Source organism: Cyprinodon variegatus, unplaced genomic scaffold (assembly GCF_000732505.1).
Source record: "Cyprinodon variegatus isolate N-32 unplaced genomic scaffold, C_variegatus-1.0 Scaffold296, whole genome shotgun sequence".
In the NCBI taxonomy this organism is placed as follows: Eukaryota; Metazoa; Chordata; class Actinopteri; order Cyprinodontiformes; family Cyprinodontidae; genus Cyprinodon; species Cyprinodon variegatus.
Genome location: NW_015150749.1, coordinates 453,055 through 465,432, shown reverse-complemented (window position 1 = coordinate 465,432; position 12,378 = coordinate 453,055). Strand labels below are relative to the sequence as shown.

General features: G+C 39.1%; 2 protein-coding genes across 2 annotated transcripts in view; both read left to right on the top strand.

The window, feature by feature from the left end:
* Positions 1-5,643, top strand: part of lap3 (leucine aminopeptidase 3) — a 6,619-nt gene extending 976 nt beyond the window's left edge. Inside the window, exons 3-13 of the mRNA XM_015383845.1 lie at positions 573-627; positions 705-810; positions 970-1,129; positions 1,216-1,380; positions 2,468-2,626; positions 2,730-2,854; positions 2,937-3,025; positions 3,108-3,210; positions 3,348-3,427; positions 3,513-3,625; positions 5,115-5,643. Coding sequence (XP_015239331.1) covers positions 573-627; positions 705-810; positions 970-1,129; positions 1,216-1,380; positions 2,468-2,626; positions 2,730-2,854; positions 2,937-3,025; positions 3,108-3,210; positions 3,348-3,427; positions 3,513-3,625; positions 5,115-5,301 — 1,342 coding nt within the window. The 3' untranslated portion in view covers positions 5,302-5,643. The remainder of the gene's footprint in view (positions 1-572; positions 628-704; positions 811-969; positions 1,130-1,215; positions 1,381-2,467; positions 2,627-2,729; positions 2,855-2,936; positions 3,026-3,107; positions 3,211-3,347; positions 3,428-3,512; positions 3,626-5,114) is intronic.
* A 1,005-nt stretch (positions 5,644-6,648) lies between these two features.
* Positions 6,649-10,064, top strand: med28 (mediator complex subunit 28). Its single transcript, XM_015383857.1, has 4 exons — positions 6,649-6,826; positions 8,965-9,031; positions 9,112-9,224; positions 9,313-10,064. Exons 1-4 carry the CDS (start codon positions 6,668-6,670, stop codon positions 9,514-9,516), a joined length of 543 nt encoding a protein of 180 aa, XP_015239343.1. The 5' UTR covers positions 6,649-6,667; the 3' UTR covers positions 9,517-10,064.
* Positions 10,065-12,378: the final 2,314 nt, after the last annotated feature.

The window sequence follows — 12,378 nt, the reverse complement described above, 5'->3', positions numbered from 1 at the left end:
CCAAGTGGATGGAATAGTGTACAGGAACATCTGCGCAGAGTATGGGCTGGAAACCACATGGTCAAAGTGGGAAACACCAATAAAGATAGCAGGGAATGACCGATCCAAGATCCTGTGGGACTTCTAGATACAGACGGATCGAATGGTGATGGCAAACCAACCAGACATTGTGGTGTTTGACAAAGAGCTGAGGGAAGCTATTGTGGTTTACGTAGCAATACCAAGTGACTGGAACATCAGGAAACAGGAACATTAGAAACTAGAGAAACTCCAGGGGTTCAGAGAAAACCTGGAAGGTCAAGACTTCAGTAGTCATTCAGGGCAGTGACCCCCAAACTGGAAGAGTGGTTACAGCAGATCCCTGGAAATACATCAGACATCTCAGTCCAGAACAGGGCAGTCCTAGGAACAACAAAGATACAGTACTGAGCAGAACCATCAAGCTCCCAGGCCTCTGGTAGAGGACCCAAGCAGGAGGACAAAGTGGGGGAGACCACCTGTGGTGGTTGAGGAGATATATATATATATATATATATATATTATAGATCTTTTGTTTTTGTATTTTTCCTCAGTGCAAGCCCTGGGCTCAAGAAAGGGAAAACCAGGATATTTTATGGAATCCACCAGGTAACAACATGTTGCATTAATATTTTACCTCCAGTCTTTAGTGGCTTCTGAGTGAATCAGGCTGTTGTGTGTATCAGGATTTTCCTTGTGTGGCAGTCGTCGGGTTGGGAAAAGGCAATGAAGGCTTTTGTGGGGCTGAGAACTGGGACGCCAGGAAAGAGAACATCAGACATGCTGTGTCGGGTAGGACGCACACTGTGGATGCCCACTGTGGACCCACTGTGGACGCAGACTGTGGACCCACTGTGGACGCAGACTGTGGACCCACTGTGGATGCAGACTGTGGACACGTGTCAGACAGATTCTCATAAGGTGTTTTCTTAATGAGATGTTACTGTTCAGCTGGCTGTCAGATTCTTCAGGAACTGGAAGTGAACCACATTGAAGTGGACGACTGCGGCGACGCCAAGTCGGCTGCAGAAGGTGCCGTTCTTGGATTGTTTAGCTATGACCAACTAAAGGCCAAGAAGAAGACCAGAGTAACCACACAGCTACATGGAAGGTAACCAAACTGCTGACCTTCCAAAGACCCACAGTTTGATGATTTGGGAAGGAGTTTAGCCGTTTTCCCTCTCTGTGTTTTACTAGTGCTGCCGTGGATGACTGGAGGAAAGGTGTGGTTTATGCAGAAGGTCAAAACTTGGCCCGGTTACTCATGGAAGCTCCAGCCAATCACATCACCCCGACCTCCTTCGCCGACACCATTGAAGAGAAAATTGCCCCGTATGCTGAACGAGTCACCGTGAAGAAAAGGTTTGCGGTTTGATTCACCTCCAATTCCTAAAAACTGCATTTAAGACTTTAGATAAATGTCAAGCTTTGTGATTTATTTTGAATGTGTGTTTAAAGCTGAATAGTGACTTATAATAGCATTAAATTTCCTCAGTATTAAGAGGCCAAAGCTCTAACCATTTCTGGTTTCTTTTTTGAAAGCCTTTTGTTTTCATAAAGTAGTGTGCTTCTGTGCATTCAGTGACATACATCACCAAGCATCCAGGAGAAATTGGCTAATTTCCACTGATTTAGTACAACTAAGCAGCATTGCTATGTTTAATGATTCAATCCTCAAAGCAGTTGTAGAGTGGTACTTGAAGACACAACAAAGAGTAATTAAAAGCTATTGAAATTGTTGAAGTAATGCGCAAATATTTATGTTTTTAGACACATGTTGTAATTTGGATAAACAAGGTAGTTAACTAAGATATTAGGCACATGCCTTTTTAAAAAAAACAAAATATATCATTGCTTTCACTGGCTCCATTGACTGTAAGAAATGTATATCTTTATTTTGTACATATTTGCTTATCTGTTTACCTATTAATTGACTCAGTAGATTCCTTAGTTATTGATTTAATTAGATGTTTATGTTAATTATTACTTAACTGAATTGCTTATCTATTAACCTGCTGTTTAAATGATGTGATGCACTTGCTTTCTTCTTAATTACGTACCTTATTTTTTTACATATATTTTAAACTTCTTTAATTAATGTATGTTGATGTACTTAGTTACATTTTTGCTTCCCTAAACAGTTACTTACTCATTATCTTCCTTACTTCTTGGTTGATTTATTATTATTATAATTTTTTTTTTTTATCTACTCAGTTATTTTTTGATTTGCTTATTTAATTTGCCTAATTGTTGTTTTTTTTTTTATTAAATCATCTTATTTAAATATTACTTATTATTTATATATTTACTGACTTAGTTCTCTGGTTATTTATTATCTTATGGGTTAACTTACTTCTTTAGATGTACTATTTACGCTTCCCTTCATATTACTAGGTTACTGAGTCTTTATTAGTATTAGTCGTGTTTAATAATTAGTATTTATTTGCAGATCCACGGCCTGGATAAAGGAGCAGCAAATGGGAGCCTTTCTCAGTGTAGCCAGGGGTTCAGAGGAGCCCCCTGTCTTCCTGGAGCTTCACTACAATGGCTGCCCTGACAGGAAGCAGCTGCCTCTCATGCTCGTGGGCAAAGGCGTCACATTTGACAGGTTAACCATGAAATACTCACCCCTCCCCGTAACAAACCCCCCAGTAGTTTTTCAGGGGGCCGTGTTAGCTTTGTTTCCCTCTGATCTCTGTGTTTGTGTTTAGCGGCGGCATTTCTCTGAAGCCGTCTCAGTCTATGGACGCAATGAGGGCCGACATGGGAGGAGCTGCCACCGTCTGCGCCTCCATCATCACAGCAGCAGCTCTGAATCTCCCGGTCAACATAATTGGTGGGCTTCCCCTTTCCAATCTGTTTCTGGCTTTTTTTATTTATTTTTATTGCCCCATCATCCATGTTTTTACCCTGAGCAGGTCTGGCCCCACTGTGTGAGAACATGCCCAGTGGAAAGGCAACCAAACCAGGTGATGTTGTCACGGCCATGAATGGGAAAACGATCCAGGTTGGTGGAGGCTTGTGATTGGTCAGATCAGCTGTCTGAGGGAGGGTTTAAACTGATGAGCTGCTGTTATTGTTTCATTAAGGTGGATAATACGGACGCAGAGGGCAGGCTCATCCTTGCTGATGCTCTCTGTTATGGACACACATTAAACCCAAGAGCCATCGTCAATGTTGCTACGCTAACTGGTACGATTTTTACACAGTGATGTCAAAATGGTGTCAGTAGTTCTGTTTAGGTTAAATGTATTGTTTATCTTTTTTTGAATAAATTAATGGAAAATAAGATCAAGGATTTCTTTAAAATGACTGACCTCCTTTTGAAGGCGCCATGGATGTAGCCCTGGGCTCGGCAGCAACAGGAGTGTTTACAAACTCAGACTGGCTCTGGGAGCAGCTGAACAAGGTAGACGAGAAGCGAAACCCAGCTCCACTCGTCAGTGTCTCAGCTTGTCTGGTGACTAATGCTGTGTGTGTTTGTGTGTGTGAAGGCCAGTGCTGTGACCGGTGACAGGGTTTGGAGGATGCCTCTGTTCCAACATTACACCAAGCAGGTTACTGACTGCCAGCTGGCCGACCTCAACAACATTGGCAAGTACAGCCGGTACGTACCTGAGCGCTTCTCTCACTGAGTCCCTCTTAGATCCATTAGGGACAGTCGTAGAGGCAAAGGAGTCTGACCAGTGTCTCGACACAGTTTGCAAATCAGCAGAATTTGATCATATACTGGTTCTGGATAGGAATTGAACTTTATATTCTTTCCCATCATCTATGCATTATCTTTCCTTCCCCTTTGTTCCTCCCTTTTCATTATTCCACCATTCCTTTCCTGCTCCGTCATCCCTTCTTTTTCTCCATTTCTTTCTTGAGACCTTCTCCCTCTCTATTTGTCCCCCCCTGTTCTTCCTTATGTCCTTTTTTACATTCCTCTTTTTCCTTAATTTGCCCTATACTGCTAGTTTCCATTGTCCTTCCATAATTGTTGTCTATCCTTCTCGTGTCCTTCAGCCTTTACTGGAATCTCTTTCCTCCCCATCCATCCATCCATCCATCCATCCATCCATCCATCCATCCATCCATCCATCCATGATTTCTTTATAAACATTAGATATGTTATTTTGAACATAAATACCTAATTAACCCAAATATAAGATGTATTTTTTTTTCCCGTTTAAAAACGATGTCAAAATCTGGGGTCGTGTTATAATCGGGGTCTAAACAATTATACAGGCTGACAGGTGTCTGGGCTAGCTACACAAATGCAACAGCAGAGGGCGCCAGTTTTTTTTATTTTTTTGTCAAGACAGTGAGCTCACTGTGGCTGGGGTCATCTTTTTATTACTGCAGAGAAGAAGTGACAAGGATGCTGCAAACGGAGAGTCGCTGCCCTGAACGAAGTGGATCAAAAGTCAGACAAGTTTGCAGACATGCGAGGCGGAGTTATGACGCCAATTTTAAAATAATGGTTGTCAACACAGTGGAGGCATCAAACAGCTGTCAGACAGCAAAGAAATACGGAGTTAGAGAGCAGTGTCAGAAGATGCCACGTTCAAAAAAGACTGGAAAAAAGCAAACGGCAAAAGAAAAGCTTATTAAAAAAATAGCAGAGCTGCATGGGGAGAGTAGGAGTGTGGCAGCGAGGCAGAGGATGTCTGTGAGGAAAAGCCTCATGCAGATTTTTGAGACGTTCCGTGAGCAAAGTTCAGATTGCATTTAAGGTAAAGTTCTGCAAGATTTCAAATAAATGTGTCATTACTATGTTTTTTTTGTAGTTTAATTTAGTTTAATTGCACAAATCTTCCAATGCAATATTTCAATGAAACTCTTAGCACTTTTATATAAAATAGTTTCTTTAAACCAAATAAATTTGGTTTATCAGTGTTTATTTTTCTTTTTGTTTTGTCCTAAAAACTTCTCCTGGAAAGAGCGGGTCGGCTTATAATCAGGGTTGTCGGTACGGTATTTACAGTATAGCTAAAAAGTACTGTTAGGTGTGGTAGTTTGATTCTGGAAGAATTGAAAAAGTACAAAGAGAAATGTGAAGCTGGGTTTACTAGTTCCTGACGCGTTTGGCTGTTCTTTTTTCCGTGTAGAGCTGGGGGTGCGTGCACAGCAGCTGCTTTCCTCAGGGAGTTTGTCACAGCTCCTCACTGGGCTCATCTGGACATTGCTGGCGTGATGAGCAACAAAGACGAAGTCCCCTACCTCAGGAAAGGCATGTCTGGAAGACCAACACGTACACTGGTGGAGTTTGCTGCCAGTCTGGCCCACAGTGGCTGAAAGACGGAGATTCAATCTGACAAAGGGCAAAAGTTCAAGACTTTTCCTCAGTCGGTGATCAGAGATCTTCCACCGTGTCAAAGTTTGTACGGAGTTAAACGGATGCATAGAATAACTGATGCTGATAACTGTTTTCTATACAAAGTAATGTGTAACAGTATTTCTCTTCTTCCATATTTTCCTGTTTTTTTTTTTACTTTTCTTACATGTATTTGTTGCAGATTATCAAACGCTGTCAGTTTAGTCAATGTAAACATATTGCTTTGCTGCCTTCAGTACTTTGATGTCCACACATACATGTTGGAAAATCCTGCTGCACACAATTCAAACTTTGTGATGTAAAAGGATTTGTGAGTTTTTGAAAGCAGGAACTTCTTTCTAAAGTTAATTGCTTTAATAACAAGGCAAACAACTGACTTTTTCTAAATTAATTTTATCTTCATATCTTCAAAACATTTTTTTTCTCCACTGGTTCATTTATCTTCAGATTTCTTTGATCTGAAACTTAATTTAAAAATAGAAAAATATTATAAAGGGCAAATGCTTTCACTCAGCACTGTTAATAAAAGCAATTTGTTACAGGATTGTTTACAGCATCATTTGTTGTCAAATAAGTTTTTAGAATAAACTATTCCTCTTTACTAAAAGTTTCTACGTTTGTTTTTGTTGGAGAATGCCTATACTATGCAGGCAGGACAATGACAGTCCATGTTTCATTGCTGATCATTCAAATGTCTCCCTCTCATGCTGAGTAGCATAAAAACACAGAGAAAAAATCAACCAATTGTATTGAGATTATTAAGTAGTAGAATAAATGTATGGTGTAATTATTTATACCTAAATTGCTGATCACACACAAGTTCATACCTCTTGATATTTTTTCAGCTGATTTGTTGTCTGAAGTTTAAATGATAACTCTTATGATTTTGTTACTGTGGGACATAGATATATGAATCTAACAATTAGTGGCCTCTTGCAGTCACTGCACCAGATCTGCAGTGGACCAGAGTGCCATGACAATCTGACCAGCGCTAGATGCATAATAACATTTTAACATATCTATAATATTAATGTTTTTCGGATCTGGATCTAAATCTAAAATATCTTTATCTGATTTATGTACAGAAACCAAACTTTTATTTGCTTTTTATCTTTTTTCCAGCATGGTTTTTAGCACTTATTGTGTTGGATGGCTTTGTTTATACCCTTTGAAATTTGCCTTTAAATAGTTTAAAGCTAACTTGTTTATATATATATATATATATATATATATTTTTTTTTTTTCCATACCATTAGATGCATCTTTGTTCTGGTCTCTGTGTTCTAATCTGCGCATGCGCAAGACTTGCGTAAGTGACGGAGGAAAATGGCGTCGTCCATGAATGGGATGTTTCCAGGCCAGCAGCCACCCGGTGCTCATTCAGTAGGAGGACCTCCTGGTCCGGCTCAGCCTGGCTTTCCTGGTAGCGCTCCCCGGGCTCAGGGAACCAGTACCCTGGTGGACGAGCTGGAGGCATCCTTCGAGGTAGGAGGCAACCGGGGCGGATTAGCTCTGTTGTTAGCAGCTGTGGCTAATATAGCTACTAAATAACTATGAGCTTCTTTCCTTGCGACTCCTTCTGGGGAAACGTTTTGTTTGTTTTTTGTAAAGAGAGTGCTTCTTCTACTGCTACATTATTATCTAGAGGTAACCACTTTAATTCAGTCTCAGTCAGAGTTTCCCTCTTTTTATGAATGTACATTTCTAAAACAGTTGCACACAGTAATTTTCCTCTCCGATTTCCGCTTCTTGCGAGGATTTGATCTATCTCTTCTCTCAAGACTTTTATCTTTGACATTAAACATTTGGCCACCATACACTGTAGGTGATGTTCCAGTTATTATATGACGACACTTAACAACAAATGTCACCTAAACTTGTTTTGCTACGAGACAGACAACAGGTCAACAAACAGGTGTAATTAAATCCGTCCTTGTACACAGAGGTGGATAATTTAGGTGAATGAAATTAAAAATCCTGTGCAGATAGTGGCTCAAATTATTTCCATTTCCATCTCCACCACACAAACTGAGGGCAAACTAACCCAGTGGGTTTAAAAGTGAACAACCAATTTAATTATGAGGATACTTGCAATGGTAAGAAACATAAAAACAAAACATCAGGGCTAAACTACAGTACCAGAGAAAACTATACAGATGTTAGCTGTTAAAGATTGAATTATAGAAAAATTGCAACTAAGTAGGGTGATTTTAACAAATGTAAATATATATGGTATTTCTCTAGTTTATCTTTTTCTTTTTTCCTGAAGCGACTGCAACATCAGGAAAAAAAAACATGGAAACACTAGAGAAATACCAGGGGCTCAGAGAAGAGCTGGAGAAAACCTGGAAGGTCAAAGCATCAGTGGTACCCGTGGTCATTGGGGCCCTCGGGGCAGTGACCCCCAAACTTGAGTGGTTACAGCAGATTCCTGGAAATACATCAGACATCTCAGTCCAGAAGGGTGCAGTTCTAGGAACAGCAAAGATACTGGGCAGAACCATCAAGCTACCAGGCCTCTGGGAGAGGACCCGAGCTTGGAGAGAAAAAAAGGGAGGAGACAGTCTGCGGTGGCTGAATAAGAGTTTTATATATATACATAAATTTTTTTAGATCTGTAAAATGTCCATAAAAACACTGTACATCATCCATGAATTAAAAGACTGCAAAACCAGCAGAGGGAAACACTTCTCTAGTTGGTTGGGAGCAGTGACTGTTATAAAGTTTAAAATATAATGAGAGGAAGGATCTGCAATTAAACCTTTTTATCCTATTATATCCCTATAAACCTTTCTATCACCATGGGCAATAATGGCTCAGCTAATGGCCTTTTCTTGGAATGTTTCACAGCTCAAAGCAGCAACATTAAGCAAAATATGATTCCTGCCTGGTAGCTAAATGATCTATCACCCATTCTACACTATATTAGCAGGGCTGATAATGTGAGGCATATATGGTGGTCTGGGACTTGTTTTTGAGCTCAGTAAACCAGCTGCCTTGTTTACTGTGTGGTGTTTTTTTTTTTATTCAATGTTTTGGGTCCTTTGGATAAAATGGGGTTTTCTTAGTGGCTAGTTTATACATGAACTTAGCTCATCTTTAAATAAATTTTCTTCACTATCTGATGTCGTGTGTCGCTTGTTGTTATGAATCATAAATTTTTATTTAATCAGAAAGCTAAATCTATTTTAAAAACTGAAATATGTCGGAATGTTTTTTCCAATTTTCTTCCACTGTTTGTCCGAGAGCATTGGTAAATTCAAAAATAGGATTAAACACTATTACAACATGGTGATCACTGGTGTAATAAAGAGCTTATTTAAAAATATCTTCTTTTTTTATTTAAGAGTTTTTTTTCGTTTTTATGCGCCATAATGTCACTTTGATTTTGACATTGAATACCACAGCATATAGTTCTAAACAGTTAATGTAACCTATCATTGTTTTTTTAAATAGGTTTTCATGCGTTTTCTTGAAATGCATCGACAGAGAGACCATCAGAAACAGATCCTTTAGCGGAACCACCTCTCTGAAAACTTAAAAACGAGGATCTAAGTTTCTCCACAATTGAGGGATATTTTTGAGAGCAGTTTTGTTAAACCTGCGTTTTCTTTATCTCTTAGGCCTGCTTCTCATCATTAGTAAGTCAAGACTATGTCAATGGAACGGATCAGGAGGAGATTCGAACAGGTAGGTTTAACGCTGCCTTTTTATAGTGAGTGTTTCATATTTATAATATGTATTTAATAGCATACTTATCTCATGTGTAGGTGTGGACCAGTGCATCCAAAAGTTCCTGGATGTGGCTCGACAAACGGAGTGCTTCTTCTTACAGAAGAGGCTGCAGCTCTCTGTGCAGAAACCAGAGCAGGTGTTAAAAGAGGTAAATGCTTGGACAGGGCTGACATTTATAAGTTCTTGCCGTCTACATAATCTTTCTTCTCTTGATCACCTTTCTCCTCTCACTCAAGGATCTATCAGACCTGCGAAATGAACTACAGAGGAAAGAAGCACTGGTTCAAAAGCATTTGAGCAAGCTGCAGCACTGGCAACAAGTACTGGAGGATGTGAGTGGTCAGCCTCGTAAAGCCACTGACCTTCCGCCTCCGGGGCCGCTGGCCTTTCTGGAACAGGCCTCAGCTAGTTTGCCTCCTGCTCCTTTAAAACCGAGCTAAAGACTGATTCATGTTCAGATCTGTACAAGCTGCCCTGCTTGCTGTGTGCAGGAAAATGGTCACATCGGGCATTAGCTGGCATTGGTGGGGGCGTGCAGGAGGTAGAGCTGTATATTTGGACTGACTGCATCTGCATGGGAAAATACATGCAGATACTATAGACTGTGTACAAAGCTAATTGTAGACAAGTACAAGATGCTTTTCACATCTTTTTTTTTCTAGTTTTTGATGGATGTAAATATTTTTTTTCATGCGAGAATAAAATGTGCATTTTCAATATCTGAAAGGATATTTTCTTTTGAGTGTGTTGGAAAAATGTTAATGTCCTAACCGAGTTCACCAGACATTCAGGGAGTGTCATTCTCCGTCTGGGTCCACTCTCCTCTTCTGCAGAAAAGTGTCTTGTGTTGGTTTATTTCTAGGACAATTAAGGGGTTATTATCAGTAACCCTATCAAAATCTGTTTCCACCACATGGCCATAGATTGAGTTCCAGAAGGATTTTTGCTGACCATGTTGGTAGCTGCAAATTTCATTTAAAGGGCAACGCCTTTTTTTTTTTTTTTTACATTGGGCCTTTGATTTATATTTTAAAAAAAGACATCCGCAGTTATGTTTTTTATATTTATATATTTTTTAAAACAAAGCGGCGCATGTATGACGTCATTCGCTCGCCGGACTGGAGTTGTGACAGGCAGCCTGGTCCACAGGCGGCTACGCTCTACCCCTTATATTCATTCGGGTAGCTAATCTGAATCATTCAATTCCATTTCGAGAGCGAGATCATCTGTGGAAGTAGCACTAGACATCTTCCAGGCATGTGAGTAAAACTAGTAGCAGTTCAGCGGACAGGAGGAATGAAAGGTAGCCGGCGCGCGCGGATTACGTCATACACACTCCGCTTAGTTTTAAAAAAAATATAACTGCGGATGTCTGGGGGACAGTGATTTGCCTACATGTTATGAATGCTGGCGTACCATAAATTATGAACAGCTTAGTTTGTGCCTTCAACTCGTTGCCCATAGGAAGACGTTACTTGGATAAAACAAAACCAAATATCTTCAGAACAGCTCCAAATGACAGATGCTCCAAATGCTGATTTTGGAGCAGAAGCTTTCTAGTATGACATGATTTCAAGTTTCCACTGTGGAGGTAGCTGATGCATTGTAGACTGTTTTGGGAATGTCTAAAACAGGCTTACATTTATGGAATGACCATAACCTTCCCCATGTTGAAAATCCACAGTACATATTCAAATTAAAAAAGCTCTAAAAAATAAGATTGGTAAAAATATACAGCAATCATAACAGTTAATGGCTACAATGTGTGTGGCTACTCTTCGTATTACTATTGTAGATATAACCACCTTAACTAAAATAAATTTCATAAGACTGTTAAAGTGTATTGACATAATTTAAACTTTATGCTGTGTACAGCAAAGGCTGCTGCAAATGAAATTACAGAATAATAAAGATTATATTTAGATCTTGATGCAAGTATTCCACAAAAGAATTATTTACATTTTAAATCTCACTTTTTGACAGAAACGAAGGCATCGCTTTCACTCAGCCTGTTTGCTGTAATGTGTTCAGTGTGTTCACACCATAACAGACTTGTTCTGCTTGGTTTCGCAGCTCCTGCTTGTTCACCATCAGCACAGTCAGACAAAGATTTTCACAGATGGGTTCTGGTGGAGAGAGCTCTCACCAAAAACTAGGCTCTCTCTTAATTAGACTAAAAGTTCTGTAAGGATTAAATCATTTACAGTAAATGGTGGTCTTTTTTTTCTGTCCTGGCATTTTTTGACCATTAAAACAGCGCTAAAATGGTTATGAATTAGGTCTGTTTTTTAAGCTATTTCACAATCCTAAAATTCCTGTAGATCTGCGTTTCACAAATACAGCATTGGATATCTCGTGTCCTGCATATTTTACCACTGCTTTAGCTGAATGTTATCTTCAGTATGCAGGTTCTCCAGGGCCCTGGTAATTATATATTGAATTGATTCAGGTGTGTTTGTGCAGGCAAACATTTAAAAGTGTCAGGTCCCTGGAAGACTGGAGCTGCCCACCCCTGAATCAGTGCGTTATGAGTTAGCATGTGAGTAAAATTATTGACTCACTTTTCACCTCTAAAGAGAAAACAAGATCAAGAAAATAATATAAAAATGATTATATTTGAATTTATGAACTATGCATGAGTTTCTAAAACACATAAAAAGTAGATTGAGTTTTGCACTTATACCAATATAATGAGGTATATAGCTACCAATGAGGTCAATAAAACTTTTAAATTATTAGAAGACAGGTTCAGCTTAAAACAAAGATATTCCTGCCCATTTGGCAATAAGGCAAGATAATGCATTACACAATACAACACCTGAATATTTGTGTAGCCATAATTAAATCCAAGTCTGGATTTCAGACTCTGATTTTTAACATGGCTGATAATTTTTGTCTTGCATTGTTTTAAATGGGATTTGGCTTTTTACATACAGTAAGATGGAATAAACATCCAAAATCTGATTCTTTTGCAAGGAAACTCCCGCTTAGATATCAGCAGGCTAATTAAAATAAAAAATAAAGACTGGAAACAAATGTGAAAAACAAAAAGTGTTTGTATGCAATTTAAATATAAATAAGGTCAAATAAAAATTGTAATTGAAAACAATTTTGAACTGCTTCTGCAAATAAAATGTTTTGTTTTTCAGTCATGGTTTTACAAACTAATGTCTACATTGTTATCCAGCCTACAGTTCCATCCAGCTTCTTTTACTCTGATTCTTACAATTCAGAGACAGATCAGTCATTTACCTTTAAATAACTAATTGGTTTAGTCTTGTCCTGTGCAATTATATATATTT

Bases quoted from the DNA above. Each gene is read 5' to 3' on its own strand.
- med28 (XM_015383857.1), top strand. From the start codon at position 6,668: ATGGCGTCGTCCATGAATGGGATGTTTCCAGGCCAGCAGCCACCCGGT. The intron at 9,032-9,111 runs GTAGGTTTAACG...TCTCATGTGTAG, and splicing joins TCAGGAGGAGATTCGAACAG to GTGTGGACCAGTGCATCCAA. The intron at 9,225-9,312 runs GTAAATGCTTGG...CTCTCACTCAAG, and splicing joins CAGAGCAGGTGTTAAAAGAG to GATCTATCAGACCTGCGAAA.